This window comes from Cricetulus griseus, chromosome 6, assembly GCF_003668045.3.
Source record: "Cricetulus griseus strain 17A/GY chromosome 6, alternate assembly CriGri-PICRH-1.0, whole genome shotgun sequence".
Classification (NCBI taxonomy): domain Eukaryota; kingdom Metazoa; phylum Chordata; class Mammalia; order Rodentia; family Cricetidae; genus Cricetulus; species Cricetulus griseus.
This window is the reverse complement of record NC_048599.1, coordinates 16,059,855-16,078,201: the sequence shown is the minus strand read 5'-3', so window position 1 is coordinate 16,078,201 and position 18,347 is coordinate 16,059,855. Positions and strand designations below refer to the sequence as shown.

Here is an 18,347-nt window from a genome sequence, read left to right as displayed (position 1 = left end):
TCCCTCCCTGGGGCCCTCGGGGAGGACCCACAGCTAGGAGGAGGAGGAACGAGCCCCGGGATCCCCTTGCCCCTCCCCCTTGCACCCAGTGAGTAATGACATCGCGAGGAGGGGGAGGAGGAAGAGGGGCAGGCTCGGCGAGGCCATGTGATGCTGGGCGCCAGCGAGCCGCTGCCGAGCCGCCTCCTTCCTCCTCCGATCGCGGGCTGTCATGGCGACCCCCAACAACCTGACCCCCACCAACTGCAGCTGGTGGCCCATCTCGGCGCTGGAAAGCGATGCGGCCAAGCCAGTGGAGGCCCCCGACGCGCCCGAGGCAGCCAGCCCCGCCCATTGGCCCAAGGAGAGCCTGGTTCTGTACCACTGGACCCAGTCCTTCAGTTCGCAGAAGGTAGAGGGGGCGCAGGGTGCGGACAGGAGGCTGGGAGGGGACCGTCGCGAGGGGCAGGTGGCACCAGGGTTCCCCGGAGGGGACTGTCCTGCCCGCCCGGCCGCAGAGCCCAGCCCCGATTCCAGGAGAATTTCCTTAGGCCTCGTTCCCTCCTGGGGACACCTGAACAGAGAGACAAAGGCCGGGGACAGACCGACCCTGCTGGCTAGCGGTCTGATGGGGCTGAACAGAGGAAGCCCCACTTTGGGCCAGCCTTCCCTCCCACCCGCTGTCCCAAACACCGTGAGCTCCTAGGCCCTTGATTCTGGCGAGGGTCTTCTTCAATCTGGGGCTTGGAAAGTCGGTCCCCAGCTGTCACCCTTTTCTCTTGAGCTGAGAAGGAAGGAGTTAATCTATCCCCTCAGAGCAGTTGGTTTGCCCATCAGATCTGTGTTTTGCTCTTAAAGGCACAGACTGTTCTGTCCCCTTAGACCCTTTCCCGACTTGCTGGGGTAAGAGCAAGTACACCCTGGTGCTGTCACTGGGTTTCCCGCTTTGTGGGAGTGAGACCAGACACTGCACCCCAACACCCAGCACTAAGGGACTCAGTCTCTCACTCTGGGAAGCAGTCCTGTGGGTTCAGCACCATGGCCAGAGCCCAGAGCTGGGTCCCGCCAGAGCCAAGGCAGTGCTGTAACCTGACTCAGCCCCTCCCCTCATTCCATGCATTTATTTCACACGTGGGGGTGGGGGTTGCCGAAGATAAATGCTTTGGAAACAGACTTGGATTTGTGTTGTGGCCCAGACTCAGTTTTATAACCTGGAAAATGGGATAATGATAGTGGTAACAATAGCCACCAGGAACTTCAGTCCCCTGGTAGAGTTGCTGGAAGGGCTGTTTAAGGGGTGACACAACAGTATTCCAGGCTGGCTCTACTCACACCCCACTGAGCCTTGAAATCACTTCGTGATCCTGGCTCAGACACAGACTGCTGGACTCTGCCCCAGATGGCTCGGTTAGTCTAGAGGCAGGCCCAAATGGGTGATGCTGAGAAGATGACCACTGTTTGGTCATTTCGTTTAGAGTCCTTTAGTCTGAGGCCAGGTAGAGCCTAGTGAGAGAGCCATCTTCTTCAGTGCCCCACCATGGAGCTCTGGATGCCCCCGTTTGCCTCTCCAAAGTGATCTGTCGCTTCCGCAGAGGGCCACTGTGAAGATGACGTGAGCTTGCGCACAGAGTGTTGATGTTGGTGTCTGGGGAGGGATGGGGGGTCTGATGATAAGGGTGTGAGGTTTGTTAAACTGCTGGGGACGAGGTGGAGATCAGATCTGTGGGAGAGCTGGTGCCTAACAGGCATGAGGCTCCTGGTCCAGGTCTCAGCATCGAGGGAAAAAAATGCTAGATAATGAAAAGTCAGAGTTAGCCAAGGTCAATCTGAGACCTGCCCGTGCGCTTTGTATGTGCTTACCAAGCAACTACTTGCTTGCTGAGTATGCCCTAGGTTATATCAGGCACAGGGGATTTGGAGATGGGTCAGACTGACCTCCAGATCCCAGAACCACTCCAAGCTAGACCTTCAGGAAGCAGGCCTTAGTGACTGGGACGCAACGTGGGGCAGGAAGAGGCATTCCCCTCCTGTCTCTCGAGAGGGTTTCCTGCTGTTCCATCAGGGAAGACTCCTATTCGGCCTGAGCACGGGGCATAGGTGGCTGGAGTTAGGGAAGGGATTGAGCACAGCAGCATTCCTTTAGGCTGAGTGTCTTTCAAGCTAGCACAGACATCCTCCTGCCTCCTCCACCAGGGCACACAGGAAGAGGATGGGCTTGGCAATCATATGGCTGGCTCATCTCTTGGCCGCCTACTACTGAGTGACTCTGGGCAAGTCATTTCACCTGGCTGTGACTCAACATTGTCGCCTGCAAACAGGACCTTCTCTCTAGCCCCTGGAGATCTCCTGGGGGATTTCTAGAACACAGGCATACATCAAGAGCCTGGCATGCAGTTGGAACTCAGCAGGTGCATTCCATCGTCCCTTTTGGCCCTGAGGCCATGCTTGCAGCAGACTCTTCCCACAGATGTCTCTGGGAAACCCATCCTTGGTGGTACTGAGCTGTTACTTGCAGAAATGGCCTACTTCAGAGAGTGGCAGCAACCCCTGTGGGCACTGGGGACTGTAGCAGATCCCAAGGAGCCCAAAGCATAGACTCTGGGCCCAGACCGCCAGGATGCCCCTAACCAGCAGGATAATTTGTATACATTACTGTGACTCTGATGTCTTAGTTTTGCATTTGGTAAACCGGGGGGTAAAGGTCATTAAGAGGGGCAGTGCATGGACTTCTGGGTACCACCTAGGAAGCATATGACAAGGATTCTGTCATCCTTGACTGCCATGAAGACACCAGTGGTGCCATGAGCCAAATTTGAGGTCCTTGTCCCTCTCAGCCACGTGGCCCTGTGGGTATCATAACCTCTCTAGGTTTCACTTTGTTTGGTTTTTTGTGGGCAACAATAGCACCTCCATCTGAGGGTGTGAGGAATGAAAGATGTTATGCATGGCCACACATGGAGCAGCTGCACAGCGATAGGGAATGCTAAGGCACTGTCATGAGTGACGGTTGGAGGCCATGGCGCTCAGGAGAAGCCGTGATCGCATATGGGGAACGTAAGCATGGTTCCCCGGATGTTCCTTCTCCAGCTTCCTCTGCCTCTCAGGACAGGAGCAGGGCTGAGAGGGGCAAAAATCAGGGAGTCAGAGGACCACAGTTCCACTAACTGAAAACGCCCTTGGTCCTCTCTGGTCCTCAGTTTCCTCAATAGGAAAACTATAAGCTACATCCTGCCAGGATCCTTCCTTCCCCATGCAGAAAGAATAGGCTTTCCCTCCTCAGTGGTCTCTGCCTTCTACACACACACACACACACACACACACACACACACACACACACACCCTTATACCTGCCCTCTTTAAAAAAAAAAAAACCAAACAAACTAAGCTTGGTATTGAGTAGCTTTGCCAGGTCACTCATAGTCTCTGTGTTTGTCTCCTCTTGTGAGGTTGGCTGTTGGCAGTGCTGTGGTACTCTCATGGGTACTGTCTGGTACCATATCCCTGAGGACCTGTGGGGAGCATGCCATTCAGTTCACATAAGGCTCTCAGAACAGCACCTGGCACAGCAGAAGGATATAAGAGAGTGGTGGCCTGGTGACGATTTTCCTATTCCTATGAGAGTGACTCTCAGATCATCCTCCCCCCACACACACACACCACGCCAACATACCTGACTCAAGGTCCCTCCACCACATCCTCATGGGCACTGCCACCACCTATAAGAAACCCATATCATGGCCTTCATCTCCCAGGGTTAAAAGTCTTAGGTCTGGATCCTGCCAGAGACCAGTGCTGACACCATGCAGGAACTGGAAGGGCAACTGACTACTTTGTCTTTCAAACTCCTGGGCACTTCCTACCAACCTACCTGCTGCAAGATCAGCACAAATCCTGCTCAGGCGCTCACAGTAGTTCCCTACTCCCTCCAGAAGAGACCCAGAGTCCTCACAATGGCCCCAAGAATCCTAACCTGGTTGGGAGTCAGGATAAAGCTACAGAAAGCCCATGGACACTTCTCTGCAAACTGCTTTCAGTTGACTAATGTGCCACGGTAGGCTTGTTAGAGCAGAAAGGGAACTAGTCATTTTCAAGGTCAACTGTGGAAATGCTTTTAATACTACTATTTTATGCAATGACTTGTCTTTCTGCACTAGCCCACTAGCTAACACGATCAGGCGGCAGGTCGTGTTCAAGTCCCAGTGAGTATATACACATTTTGAGTAACTGCAACTGTGAAGTCACGCCCACACCAGACTTTATTGCCTACATCCTTGAAGAGAGGCTAGCAGCCAGGTAGTTTCTGTCACTGAAAAGCAAATGTCGCTCCTGTCCTCACTCAAGGACTCCATGTATGTATTTGCACACGCCCCTCTGCCTGAGTCTGGGAGTCCTCATTGAGCCCCCGTACAGAATCCTTCCTGTACTCCATTCCTGGTCCTCACCCACCCACACTGGCTTCCTGTTGCTTCAGACTGTCCCTATGGTCCTTCTTAGTCCTCTACAATGGCTGCTTTTCTCTTCCTCTGGAGCTCCCTTGCCCAGGGGGCCTCATGTGGACCACTCCATTACCCTGTAGGATGCTCACAGGCCTGCCTGCCGCGCCATCCTCTTTGAAGCTGTTGCCTTAACATCTTCCGTTCATCTGTCCTATGCAAGCATCAACAATAGCGGATTGTGTTCACCGCAGGGCCTCCAGCACTTAGCTTGTAGGTGCTCAATGAACAGTATTGGAAAGTGATGTATTGATAAGCCACTGGTGTCTGATAAACAAGGTGTAGTGGCACACACCGGTAACCCCAGCGCTGGGGAAACAGAGGCCTGAGGGTGGATGTTCAAGGCCATTCTTGGCTATCTAGGGAGGTAGAGGTCCCCTCCCTTTGCTCCCTTCCCCCAGTAAACTCCATGTGGGTTTGTTGAGTTTCGTGGCTCATGCTTCATTGCAGCCATAGTCAAAGCTGAAGCAAAACAACAACACAGCCTGGAGATCTGGTCTAAAAATAAATATTTGCTTCGGTAAACCAGCAGCTGTTCATACATAGTATTAAGGGGAGGGGGCATTGGAAAAATAAAGGCTCAGAGACTCTGAGTGCCTTTTACAAAGTCACACAGCAACCACATTACCAGGTAGAAAAGCCAACCCAGATCATCATGATCACCCCACTGTGAGCCACCCCAATGAAGCACCAGGAAACACTTTCCAGGTACCCACAAAGGAGATAGATTCCCCAGAGATGGACACACAGAGTGGTGACCCCCTGGGTCTAGCCAACTCTCCAGGAGACTGAGTGGCAGATGGCTGTGGTGGCTGTGTTCCCCTCCCCTTGAGCCTGGGTTCCCTCTCCTGCAGGATGGCACATGGCGCTGGTCTTCAGCTCCACTAAAGGTGAAAGTCTCCTCGACCATCTGCCAGGGTGACCCGAGGCAGCTCCAAGCAGGGCTACTGTGTCTCTAAAGATAGTCTTTCCTGAGGCAGAAACCCATACCCGACTCCCTCCAGGGAGCCTCAGAGCACAGACCAGAGTGTAGCTTCTTAGGAAAGGTGCCCTGACAGGGTAGAAGGCCAAGGGCAAGGGCAAAGGCCTGTTTGGTCTTTCCAACCACCGGAAAGTTCCAGGTTGACCAGGAGCCTCCCTCCCCCAGCTTGGCCGAGCCGAAGGCCATTGAGATACACAAGAGGAAGTGACCAGGAGTTTGTTTTTCCCAGCTCCACCTCAAAGCTGAGGGGCTTCTCTACAGTACAGCACACACACACACACACACACACACACACACACACACACACACACACACACTCTACCAGGCCGAGTACACACACTGCCTTTACACTCACACAAACGCACTGTACACATGCACACACAGCTGCCCGCTCCTACACCTAGAGCAAAGAGACGCTGCCCAGGCTATTCGCTCTGCAGTGGTTCCTCCTGGAAGAACCTGAAACCCTCTCACCACCCCAGAGTGAAGTGGTGGGAGGGAGGGAAAGGGGGGGAGGGGAACTAGAGAGGGTCAGTGACAGCTGAGGCCACACAGCAGAGCCAGGAATATGAGCTAGGTCCCTATGTCTAGCCCAGTTCTATGAGGTGGCCACCCCTTATAGAACTAGCTTTGGGCCAATGGAGCAAATGAGGCTGTGCGTGAGTGTTGGAAGTTCAAGGGTGAATTACCTCTCTCTGCACAGCCACCAAGCATAAGGAAAGGCGTCTATATTAGCTGTGAGTGTAGGTCATGAAGGGCTCCAGGACGCCAAATGGGGGTGCAGTGTGGTGTGTTGTCTGTGTGTCTGTGTGTGTGTGTGTGTGTGTGTGTGTGTGTGTGTGTGTGTGTGTGTGTGTGTGTTCACTCGAGCGCTTGTTAGGACCATGGATTAACTGTGCTGGGACTCTGCCCATACTTTACAGAAATAAACTGTACCCTACCAGAGATCAGAGTGTTCAGCTGGGTGGTCATGGTGAATGCCTTTAATCCCAGCACTAAGAAGGCAGAGGCATTCAGATCTCCATGAGTTCAAGGCCAGCCTGGTCTACAGAGCAAGTTCCAGGACAGCCAGGGATACTCAGAGATCATAGTGGTTAAGTGACTTATCAGACCACACAGAAACAGCCAGTAGGGTGAGGCTTCAGTTCCAAGTCTTTCTGTCTTCCAAACCTGGTGCCTTAGTTTTCTATTGCTGTAATAAAAACAAAACTGACCAAAAGCAACTCAATGACTGAAGGGTTTATTTCAGCTTACAACTCTCAGGTAACAAACAGTCCATCACTGAAGGAAGTCAGGGCAGGAACGAAAGTAAGGCAGGAACTGGGAGGCAAGGACTGAAGCAGAGGCCATAGAGGAGCACTGCTTCCTAGCTTGCCCCACCCCCCATGGCTTGCTCAGCCTGCTTTCTTACACTATTCAGGACCACCTGCCCAGGGTATGGCTGTCCACAGTGATCTGGGCCCGCCTACATCAGTCAGCATTCAAGAAAATGCACACTGCAGACTTGGCTACAGCTGGCTCTTACAGAGGCACTTTCTTGTATTCTCAATTGAGAGTCTCTCTTCCCAATGACTCTAGTTTGTGTCAAGTTGACAAAACACTAACCAGAATATTTGGTCTAATCCAAGTAGCTAAGACATGTCACCCCTACGGTATACTAGACCATCATACAGTATGGAGCTTTTACTCTTCCCACAGCCCTTTGAGGGAGCACAGTAGGACCCCCTACAGCAGGAGGCTTCCAGAAGCAAGGGGACTTTTAAAGCCACCCAGGTTGGGGCTGCCACAGCGAGCCTGTGAATCTGACCCTAGGCCCCTCTTCCGATACCTGGTATCTGGGAGGGGGCGGGGTGCTCAGCCCAGGACTTGTCATCTCTGGTGTGGGTGGATACAGATGCTCAAGAATGGCCTCCGCCTCTTTCAGTGGTGGCCTCCTGGCCCTGGAATGGAGCCAAAAGATGGGAGGACAGTGAAGGAGTGGCTTGACACCATTCCCTTTTCAGTGATCTAGACAAGACTGTCTCCTTCCTGAGTCTCACCCCACATGTGAGGGCAACTGAGCTAAGAAAGCTTTAGGCATCTTCCAGTTCCCAGACACAGCCTGGGTCAGGAGTGTGCCCAGCCACACTGGCTTCCTAGAGACAGAAGGGAAGACTCAAGAGAGGCTAGCCCCAGCAACTCCCTAGAGGAAACCAAGAAAGAGGGCCCTGGTCTAGAGCCATTGCTTCCAGTTCTAAGCTGGCTGCCACGTGGCTGTGTGACATGGGGCACGATGCCTACCCTCCTTGACTTTAGTTGCCCCCTGTTCTGCCCTCCTCTGGTTGCTGTCGCCAGCATCCAACCAGGAAATCGAGATGGGACAGTGTTTGGAGCAATGCAGGGACTGTATAGACATGGACACATTGCCTTCCACCTCACTTTGTTCCCAAATCATCTGAGACATTTAGCTCTCAGTTATAGTGACACTTGGAATTTCTGTGAATTTCCTGGCCAAATCTACTCCCTGAATGTCTGCATCACGGTAACAATAAACATGAGTTGAGCGCCATCTGTGTGCTAGACACAAACTTGAAACTATTAATACTTAAATTTGGCCCTGGGGGTCGAGGCAATTTGCCCACATCTGCACAGCTGGAACCCTAGCCCAACATGTTAGCCCCATGGCAACCAGGTAGCACTGCCCTGTGTTTCAGCCTAGGGCTGCATTTCTCTCCAACCCCCAAGCACATGACCCTGAACCATAACCTCCTACCCAAGTGCCCAAAAAATGGGCTGCAAGCAAGTGTCCCCTCTTGTGTGTGACCTCTGACCTCCTTTCCTGCACGCCTCCCCCACCCGGGCAGAGTGTCCCCTGTGTCCACCCGCCTTCCCCCGCTCTGACCCTGGCGCCTGCAGGTGCGGCTGGTGATCGCAGAGAAGGGCCTGGTCTGCGAAGAGAGGGATGTGAGCCTTCCACAGAGCGAGCATAAGGAGCCCTGGTTCATGCGGCTCAACCTGGGTGAAGAGGTGCCAGTCATTATCCACCGAGACAACATTATCAGCGACTACGACCAGATCATCGACTACGTGGAACGCACCTTCACAGGAGGTATGCTATGCCCCATAGGTGTGGGCAGGGTGTGCAACAGGGATCCCAGAGGCTCAGACACCATCTTTGAACCTAAGCAAGCCACTGAGCCGTGGGCAGGACTCAGTGTTCTCCCAAAGAAATCACAGGCTACAGTCAGGGCTCAGATACCCTCAGAACATCTCCTCGACACCCAGGGAAGGGCATGACCTAGATAACCCAGGTCAGTTGGGGTTCCTTCCTTCCCCAGGACCTCTTGCAGATTCAGATTCAGCCCTGGCCCTCAGGATTTCCTCAGGCTCCCAAAGACAGGATCAAGTTTCTCAGGGCCCAGTACTCCACAACCTTCCAAGCATAGTTAGGTCCAGACCCCCAGGAACCCCATTGGCATGCTCTCAGGCAACTTGGAACCCTGAAGATACACGCACGACACCCCAGAACTTCTGTTACCTCTTCCTCCCTTTGGCCTCTAAGGCTCAGGTGCTTGCCGCCTGTGGCAGAGGTTCAGGCAGCTGGGACAGTGGGCCCGGAGCCTGGGCTTGGACTATTTTTAAGAACAAGGATTTGCAATTATGACATGGTAGCACATGTCTGTAATGTCAGCACTTAGGAGGTGAATGTAGGAGAAGCTGTAGCCATACCTACTTAGGGACTGGCTACAGCTTCCCCTACAATTCCCCTTTTAGTCTAATACAAGTTTCTGTGTATTCATTTGGGCCTAACTCGGGCGGGCAGCTTGCGTAAAGCTCACACGTGACGGTGGGACTCAGGCGACATTTGGCAGAAAGATCTATCGTGACAGGTGAAGGTGAAAGCTGGAGGATCAGGAATTCAAGGCCAGGCTCAGTTACATAGCAGAGTTCGAGGCTACGCTGGACTACATGAGACCCATCTCAACTCAAAACAATGTACATTTTTTTCTTTGAGAAAGAGTCTCACTATATCTGGCCTAGAACTCGAGGCTCTATCTGGTCTAGCACTCACTATGCAGACCAGGCTGGCCTGGGACTGACAGCAATCCCCCTGCCTCTGCCTCGCAGGTGCTGGGATTACAGGTGTGTGCCATGACACCCAACTTCAAAACAACTTTTTAAAAAAAGAATATAAATTTTCTGGGCATAGTGGCATATATTCATGCCCTCTACTTCCAGTACTTGGGAGGCTAAGGCAGGAGAATCTCCGGTTTGAGAATTGGCTGGGATTCATACTGAGTGAGATTCCATCTCAAAAAAGAAGGCTGGATATGAATAATTATTTGGCAAGTCAAGGAGGCTGAAGTTCTTGGTTTTTTGTTTTGTTTTGTTTTTTGTTTTTCGAGACAGGGTTTCTCTGTATTGTTTTGGAGGCTGTCCTGGAACTCACTCTGTAGACCAGGATGGCCTGGAACTCACAGAGATCCCCCTGCCTCTGCCTACCGAGTGCTGGGATTAAAGGCGTGCACCACCAATGGCCGGCGAGGCTGAAGTTCTAAGTATGGTGTTTTCCAGCCCACGGAAAGCAGACAGCATTGGGCACTTACCCCCCACCTGGCTACTGTCTGTCACTGAGAGGTGCTGGCCCCACGAGGGACAGCTTAGTGAAACCCAGAGTAGCTACTGGGTCACTAGGAATCCTAATAGCCAGTGGCTAAGCCCCAGGGAGATAGGTCTGGGATTTCTGGGCATGACATTTGGGGGTCTGGGTTCTTATGAGTGGGGCTAGGCATGGACCCTGATCTAGCCCTTGGTGGTATCCACAGAGCATGTGGTAGCCTTGATGCCTGAGGCAGGCAGCCCACAACACGCCCGAGTGCTGCAGTACCGGGAGCTGCTGGATGCACTGCCCATGGACGCCTACACACACGGCTGCATCCTGCACCCGGAGCTCACCACGGATTCCATGATCCCCAAGTATGCCACGGCCGAGATCCGCAGTGAGTGCTGCCTCACAGAGCCCTCCTTCCATTACTCCCTGCCTTGTGGAAGGTCCTCCCTCCTCACCTCATGCTCTAGCCCTGGGTCTCGCTGTTCTTCACCCTTCCCTTTCCTCCGTCTCTCCCATTTGTCTTTCCTCCCTGTGCACACTGCCCTGCTGCCGCCCCTTCAGACAGCTGCACAGATGGCCCGCCAGTGGCTCCTTCCTCGGGTCTGTGAGACCTCCTGCAGACACCTGGGGTCAAGGGGAGGGACCCTGCATAGGTAGCCAAGAACCCTGAGTGACATCAGGGTTAAGGTTTCTACAGAAGGCTGCCACCCAGTAGGTCTCTGTTTTCTGATCCAAGGTCACCCATGTACTCTCCTGACTACCAGCCTATCCTATCGGTAATCAATGGATGAAAATCAGATCCAGTCAGCTGACTATCAAGAGTTTACTCATGGGGATTTAAATCTAGATTCTGTTATAGCATTAGGTGGCCCTGTAGGCTTAAGAGCCATGACTATGTCTAATAGGTCCTAGATGCTCAGTAAGTGGTCACCTCCTTTCCCTTCCCATTCTCCTCTGTCCTACTGTTGTGCAAAGGTGGGGAGGGGTCAGGCTGTGGAACTCAGCCCTAACTCGTAGAATCCCTTGAGGAAGACTAAGGAGCTTTCTCTACACTGTTGCTCCCATTCAGTCAGCAATATCAGTCCTGGGTGAGGCTGCCAACAGATGAAGATAAACACAGCTTCTGTCACCCCAGGGTCACAGACAAGGTCAGGTAATGACAATGCAAGCTCAGATAATGACAATGCAAGCAAAGGAGACTTGGACAGCCAGGGATGGGAGGGGGGGTACTCTGTGCCAAATGCCGAAAAGGCTCATGCCTTGAAGATTATCCCAAAGTAACACTTGAACTTGTGCACCAAGAAGTGTATACAAATTTCTCACCACACTATGGTGAGAAATATTGCTGAAAACAACTTTGGTGTCTACAAGTTGGAGATGGAGGAAATTCATTATGGTGCTGTTTTACTGAAAAATAACAGGCATATGGATTGTTCTCAGAGATATGCCAATGAGTGGCAAAAAAGGGGAGAGGACCAAGCAGTAGTGTGTCATCTGCCCTGGCAAGTACCAAAGAATGCCCCTCGGCTCTTGGTGCAAGGGATGTTTCTGGAAAGGTGTGCTAGAAACTGCAGTAGTGGTAGTCTCCAGGGAGCAGAGCTGAGAGTCTGAAGATAGAGCGGTAATTATGGTTTGCTTTGCTTTGCTTTGGGGGTTTTTGAGACAGTTTCATGTGGCCCAATCTGGTCTGGAACTCACTATGTAGTTGAGGATGACCTTGAACTTCTGATCCCCCTGCCAGCAAGTGCTGGGATTGCAGATGTGTTCATCACCACACCTGACTAGAGATTTGTTTTTACTGCACATCCTTTACCTTCGCCTGAGTTTTTAGTCTGTATGTATAACCTATGCCAAATCAATTAGTTAAAAAATGTAAATATAGTTCCAATATCCAGATCAGGACAACACAGAGGACCTAGGGCCACGCAAGGTGTTGGTCCTAGGACCTGGGATTGTGGCAACATCCAGGAACAAGTAGGAACATTTATAAAAAAGGAGGAGGAAGATGATTCGGGCCGTGGGGAAGACAGGTGCAGCATGTGGAAAGCCACAGGGAAGTACAGTAGGGCAGAGTGGAGCATGGGTCAGTGGCAGGGGCTCGTGTGACTCTGGGGAGCAGGCTTGGAGGTGGGGGGGCACTTTATGGGGAACCCGTTATGGGCCTTGATATGAGCAGCTATATTTCCCATGGACAGAGTCCGTGAGAGAGGAAGTGTGAGGCCTTGGCTATCATTTAAGTGAGTGGTGACATGGCCTGGTGAGCTGTGGATACTGCCCTCATCTTGTCCTGAGCCATCTCAGGGGACCTGGAAGGCAGTAGTGGGGTTCAGAGGGGACCCAGTTTTCACCCCTTTGAGGAAGCAGAGATAATTTTAGGATTTCACAGGGAAGGGGGAAGGGCAGACCTCATGGGGTGCTGAGAAGCAAAGTCAGCCTGCAGTGACTACGAAAGTGTTCCAAGGTCTTCCCCATAGTCTAAAGGCAGGCACAAGGGCAGCCATGGAGAGAGATTGGCTTGGCCTTCACATTCATAAAACATCAATGAGAGTTAATACCGCCTAGAGCTGGAAGAGCTCACAGTGTTTACTGGACACCATCAGGCCATGGTGGGAAGTAGGTGGCCTCAGAGGACAGATACCTGGTGGCTGTAGCTTTCACACTCTTGCTCATCCCCTTCCTTTCTTCCGCACTCAGAGTCCTGCTCTCCAGGCCTGGGCTGGGTCTCATCAGGCTACAGATGAGCATGAGCTCAGAGGCAATGGGACAGATAAACACACCAACACCAAATTACCACATCTGGCAAACAATACAGGCTGTGCAAGGGCCGCTTTTCACAGAGGTCACAGATGAGCAGTGTTGTCCTGAGGCAGCCCCAGTTGGTGGTTGGTAGGCTTGCATCTCCTGGCAGAGGTCTGCAGAGCACACCAGAACAAAAGCCCTGAGGTCAGAAGTGGAAGATAAGGGGGCCTTCACAGGGTCGGAAAGAGGCTTTCAAAAACAGAGGGCATGGGGGCTGCAGAGATGGCTCAGTGGGTAACAGCACATGTTTAACACCCCAGTTCTGTTCTGAGAACCACATGGTAGTTAAAACTGTAACTCCAGTTCCAGGGGCTCTGACGCCCTCTTCAGGACTCTTAGAGTATTACACATGTGCACAGACATACATTCAGGCAAAACACCCATACATAGAGAAATAAATAAATCCTATTAGAAAAAAAAAAAAGAAGAAGAATAGAGGGCATGGTTATTCCAGGGAATGAGATGAGGGCCAGAAGGTTTAGAGTGGTCTGATACATGGGAAATTATTTAAGTGTCTGAGATGTACCCTGTGGGGACAGGGTTATGGGGGCAGCTCAACGAGAGACAGGGCAGCTGAGAAGAGAGGTAGATCCCATGGTTCCCGAAGGTAAGCTGAGAGCTGGGGTACTATCTGAAGGGGCCCAGGATGAGCTGGGGCAGGGGCAGGCACAGAAGCCCTTTGGAAGAGGTAGGGTGAGAGTGAGAAGGGCCGGTGATGCAAACCTCTAGTCCAACACTTAGGAGACAGAGGCAGGAGGATCACCACAAGTTTGAGGCCAGCCTGGTCTATACAGCAAGTTCTAGGCCAGCTAGGGCTACATAGGAAACCCTGTGAAACTCACCCAAGGTGTGTGCTGAGCAATGGAGGTCTGGATGAGACATGTAAAAGCCTGACAGTGCTGGAGGAAGAGCCTACACGGCCTGATTGGAGGTGAGGGGCTCTGAGGACACCCCCAGGCTGGGCCGGCTTCATCTGGGGGAGGGGATTCTGGGGAGGTGAACAGCTCTGGGTTTCAGGTTCTACACATTTCCAGCATCACCTCTTCTCCTCCTCTTCCTCCTTCTCCTCCTCCTCAAGGCAACATCGTCCTCTTCAGCAAGGTTTCCTGGCCCTTTGTGCCCCAGGCAGGTGGCCTCTCCTGGTCATGTGGGAAGGAGAGGACCTGGGGAGCAGGGAGACAGGACCTTTCGTGTTCTGTTCCAGGACATTTGGCCAATGCCACTACAGACCTCATGAAACTGGACCACGAGGAGGAACCACAGCTCTCTGAGCCCTATCTTTCCAAGCAGAAGAAACTTATGGTGAGTGCCTGCCTACATCCCCTCCTCTCACAGACAGGGACAGCTATGGTGAGTGCCCTGCCTATGTCCCCTCCCTCCTACTGGAAGAAAGCTCTAAATGGAGGATCAGCAGATGCTTTGACCTGGAAAACACAAGTGGTTTGATCCTCCAATCATATCTCCTCTACCATATCGTGGCCACGGCAAGCCACCACTCCCCTCCACAGACCTCCCCACAGCCTCTGGTTTATATTGTCTCTGCAAGCAGAGCCCTGAACACAGGTCCTTGCATCAGACAGTATGGACAGAGTGCCCCCAAGGACATGGGAGAGGTAGGGAAGGGGATTTGGCTGAGTTCCATCTGACCCCACAGAAAGCTCTGGAATGTAAAAGGCACCCTATAGCTGGCCATGCTTTAATACCCCAATATCAGTAGCCATTGACTACAGACCACCTGGTGGGATGGGGATCATCTTCCTTGTGCTTCTAAGCAAGATGGCTCCTCATTGGCAGACAGACATTCTCTGGGAAAAGAACATTGGTCACCTAGCACACAGCAGTGGCAGCACTGCTCCAGCCTTGTGCCAGGGAATGTGGGCAAGGTGGCCAAGATGATGGGATTGGTTCGGTCCTGGGGGAGGGTGCACTGTAACAGAGGGCCATGCCATATACTGGAGAGGGTATTTGAAGGCAGGCTTGTGCAGGGGGTGGTAGGCAATACTCCATCTCTGGATATCATGGCTCCCTTGAGATCAGCTCCTGCTTGAGCAGCTGCCTCTCCTGCCTGTAGGCCAAGATCCTGGAGCACGATGATGTGAGCTACCTGAAGAAGATCCTTGGGGAGCTGGCTATGGTGCTTGATCAGATTGAGGCAGAGCTGGAGAAGAGGAAACTGGAGAATGAGGGTGGGTATCATAGCTGGGGTAACGAGTTCAGCCCATCTGCTTCCCCCACCCATTCTGACAACCCCCAGCCTTTTTCTCCCAAAGATTCCAGGGTCACACAGTCCTAGGTTCGAGGGCTGGAGCAGTGGCCTTGGCAAGTCTCTCCCTGCACCAGCGCTCAGTCTCCCATACACAGAGTGAGAGAATTATTGAGACACTGTGAGACGGAGACATTCAGAGTACTCAGGGTGGGCAGCATGTAGCATGTGTTACTCCTGTGTGTGAAAAGGACGGTGTAGTGGCTGTTAGCACCCATGGTCTTACCTGGCCCTGCAAGGGGATGTCTTAGGGTGCCTCCCGATGCACAGCAGGTCTCTGACCTGACACGCCAGCTTTACTCCCAAGCCACACCTTTGCAGCAACCCTAGCCTGGTGCCCCACCCCCCATACACACACACACACCACTCTGCCCCATTATCCAGTAGCCTGGGCCATCTGAACTCACCTTGCGGCAAAGAATGACCTCAAACTTCTGATGTTCCTGCTCCCATCTCTCAAATGCTGGCATTGCAGGCAGGCTCTACCATATCCCGTTCATTCAGGCCAGGGGCCCAAACCTAGGGGTTAGTGAACTGAACTATGCCCTCAGCCCTTCAGTTTTAAAGTAATAGTCTATTAAGCCCCCTGAAAAGGCAGCCAAGGCCTATGAAGGAGATAAATTGAGCCATCACTTCTAAAGAACACTACTCTAGGCAGAGGAGACAGCCAAGGAAGGCATAGGGCCTGAGGTAAGAACGGGCTTGGCTTGAGGATCTGCAAGGAGATCAAGATGTGTTGGTCAAGAATGAAGGGGGAAGAAGAATCTGAGGCCTGGAAGGAAGGCAGGGGGGTAGATCACACAGGTAGGACCAAGAGGCATCAGCTTTGACAGGATCCCACCTAGATCTTAACAACAGCCCTCTGGCTGCTGTGTTAAGGGTGGACTGTAGGGGGCAGAAGCTGGGGCGAGGGGAACCATTTAACAACTACTGTGATTGTGTGAGTAGGACAGGGTGGTTGGTTGTTCAGGCTGGGATGGTGGAAACAGACACTAGAGTCTGGATATATTCTGAAGACAAAGCTAGTAAGACGTCCTGGCACACTGACTATGGGGGCAATGGAAGAAAGAGCTTGTGGTGGCACCAAGGTTCTGGTACTGAATAGAAGGATAGAGAGACACTGTGGCAATGGGGTGTGTGTGGTGGACTTGGGAGCATCAATCCCCAATTCCCCGTTGGACATGTGTCACTTGGAATGTGGAGTGACAGTAGGTGGAGCTATCGACCAGCAGCAGTTTGGGGTGATGCAGCCTGCATTCCCAGCACTCTGGAGGTTGAGGCAGGAGGATCACAAATTTAAGGTGAGTCTTGTCTATCGATCCTGTTTCCAAAATTAAAAAGAAAAGCAAAGGAAGAGGAAAAGAAAAAGAAAGGGCTGGGGAATGAGGTTCAGCTGGTAGAGTGCTTGCCTGGCTTTCGTGAAGTTCTAGGTTTGACCACCCCCACCCCTGGCCCCGCCCCGCCCAAGCACTGGACAAACTTGGTACAGTGCTATAAGCCTACAGTTCTAACACAGGCTACATTACAGAACAGAAGGATGAGAAGTTCAAGGTTATCTTCATTACATAGTGAATTAGAGGCCAGCCTGGGCTACATGAAACCTCCTCCTAAAAAAAGAAAAGACAAGAGAAGAGAAGAAAGGAAAATAAGGTAGATCTTTGCAATTTCCACGTCAGTTAACTTACAGGAAGAGTGAAGGCCACATAGGTGAGGGTATGGCAGCAGCTCCTCAAGAGGTTCAGGAAGGAATGACCTCCAGAGACACCTGCAGGCAGATCAGAGCCAGGGCTTGAGTGCCAGGTGTCCTCTCCCCCTCTAGGGCAGAAATGCGAGCTGTGGCTCTGTGGCTGTGCCTTCACCCTGGCGGATGTCCTCCTGGGAGCCACCCTGCACCGCCTCAAGTTCCTGGGACTGTCCAAGAAATATTGGGAAGATGGCAGCCGGCCCAACCTGCAGTCCTTCTTTGAGAGGGTCCAGAGACGCTTTGCCTTCCGGAAAGTCCTGGGTGACATCCACACCACACTGCTGTCAGCTGTTATCCCCAATGCGTTCCGACTGGTCAAGCGGAAGCCGCCATCATTCTTTGGGGCATCCTTCCTCATGGGCTCCTTGGGTGGGATGGGCTACTTTGCCTACTGGTACCTCAAGAAAAAATACATCTAGAGCTGGGCTGGGGCCTGGTGTGTGATTGGCGGTGTCTCTGTGCTGTGTGCTTCCCAACTCCCTCTCAGTAACTCACTGTCCCATGAGCACTGGACAGAATTTCCTGCCCCTTCTCCCTAGTAATTCTATTGTCAGTGTGACAACATTTCATAGTTTAGAAGTAGACATTGCCAACGCCGTGATTTGAGGCCACGGCTCTACCAGAGGAGAGAGAAAGCAAGAGAAAAGAAACCCGAATGCCTTTGCTTCTGATTCAAGGTCTCAAGACGTTACTGTGGGGACTGGTTAGGATCTGAGGTGAGTCCCAGGACGTTCTGCCCAGCAGGGCCCAGGTTCTGGGAGGTGCTGGGGACTCCAAGAGCCTGACCCCAGCCTCCCCTTCCCTCTTGGCAGGGACCTCTTCTATAGGACAAAGCCAACACGGAAACTCAACTCATCTAGCCAGTACCTCTGTCTGGGACTGGAGAGCCAGAGTCCCTGTGGGAGGCCTCTGAAGATCAAAGGGGTCTCATTCTCCTCCTGGACAAGGACTGAGTGGGACAGCACTGGCTCAAGCCAAGCAGTGGCATCCCCAAACCCATCCATGGCTGGGACCAACTAACTCCATGGGCACACCCTTCACCCCCTGTCTCATTGACCAGTTGGTGCAGTTTGGCACTTAAGTAGAAATCCCCAAAAGGCAGCAGCCATCACCACTCCTACCTTGAGTTGAGTTCCCACCCTTCAAGGTGGGACTTTTCAGCAAAAGCCATGTTGGCCTTCCCTCTGAAGGTCAGTCTCAGCTCTAAAGAAGGGGTGCATCCCTCAACACCTCACCTTTCCTTTTTTTCAGAAACTCCCCATACTGCATGAAGTGGGGTCTCTCCTCCACACTGTCCCCCCACCCCTGTACCCGTCTCACTTTCCTGTGCCTTTTGCATGTTGGGAAAGGGTCTGGGTGTCACTGCCACTCATGCTTAGAGCCCCCAATAAAGCATCCAGGAGGAGCAATTGCTTTTCATTTGTAAACTGTGTGGTATGCCCAACTCTCATTTCCAAAGTCAGGACGGGCAGGGGGGCGGGGGACTGGCGGGGAGG

At 52.5% G+C, this 18,347-nt stretch overlaps 1 protein-coding gene and 1 long non-coding RNA gene across 2 annotated transcripts; one reads left to right on the top strand and one right to left on the bottom strand.

Annotated features, from left to right (window-relative positions):
* Positions 1-211: 211 nt before the first annotated feature.
* Gdap1l1 (ganglioside induced differentiation associated protein 1 like 1) lies at positions 212-17,522 on the top strand. Its single transcript, XM_027423500.2, has 6 exons — positions 212-391; positions 8,350-8,571; positions 10,241-10,433; positions 14,049-14,146; positions 14,916-15,030; positions 16,927-17,522. The coding sequence occupies exons 1-6, from the start codon at positions 212-214 to the stop codon at positions 17,268-17,270; spliced, it is 1,152 nt and encodes a 383-aa protein (XP_027279301.1). The 3' UTR covers positions 17,271-17,522.
* LOC113836499 lies at positions 12,605-16,734 on the bottom strand. The gene is made up of 3 exons (XR_004770444.1): positions 15,515-16,734; positions 13,687-15,002; positions 12,605-12,957 (listed from the first exon to the last, which is right to left on the bottom strand). It is a non-coding gene; the product is annotated as an uncharacterized LOC113836499 (long non-coding RNA).
* Positions 17,523-18,347: the final 825 nt, after the last annotated feature.

What these genes read in the sequence shown, in the direction of transcription:
- Gdap1l1 (XM_027423500.2), top strand. Translation starts at nt 212, where the DNA reads ATGGCGACCCCCAACAACCTGACCCCCACCAACTGCAGCTGGTGGCCC. An exon ending in TGCCACGGCCGAGATCCGCA is followed by an intron (nt 10,434 to 14,048) that starts GTGAGTGCTGCC and finishes GTTCTGTTCCAG; the next exon opens with GACATTTGGCCAATGCCACT. An exon ending in CCAAGCAGAAGAAACTTATG is followed by an intron (nt 14,147 to 14,915) that starts GTGAGTGCCTGC and finishes TCCTGCCTGTAG; the next exon opens with GCCAAGATCCTGGAGCACGA.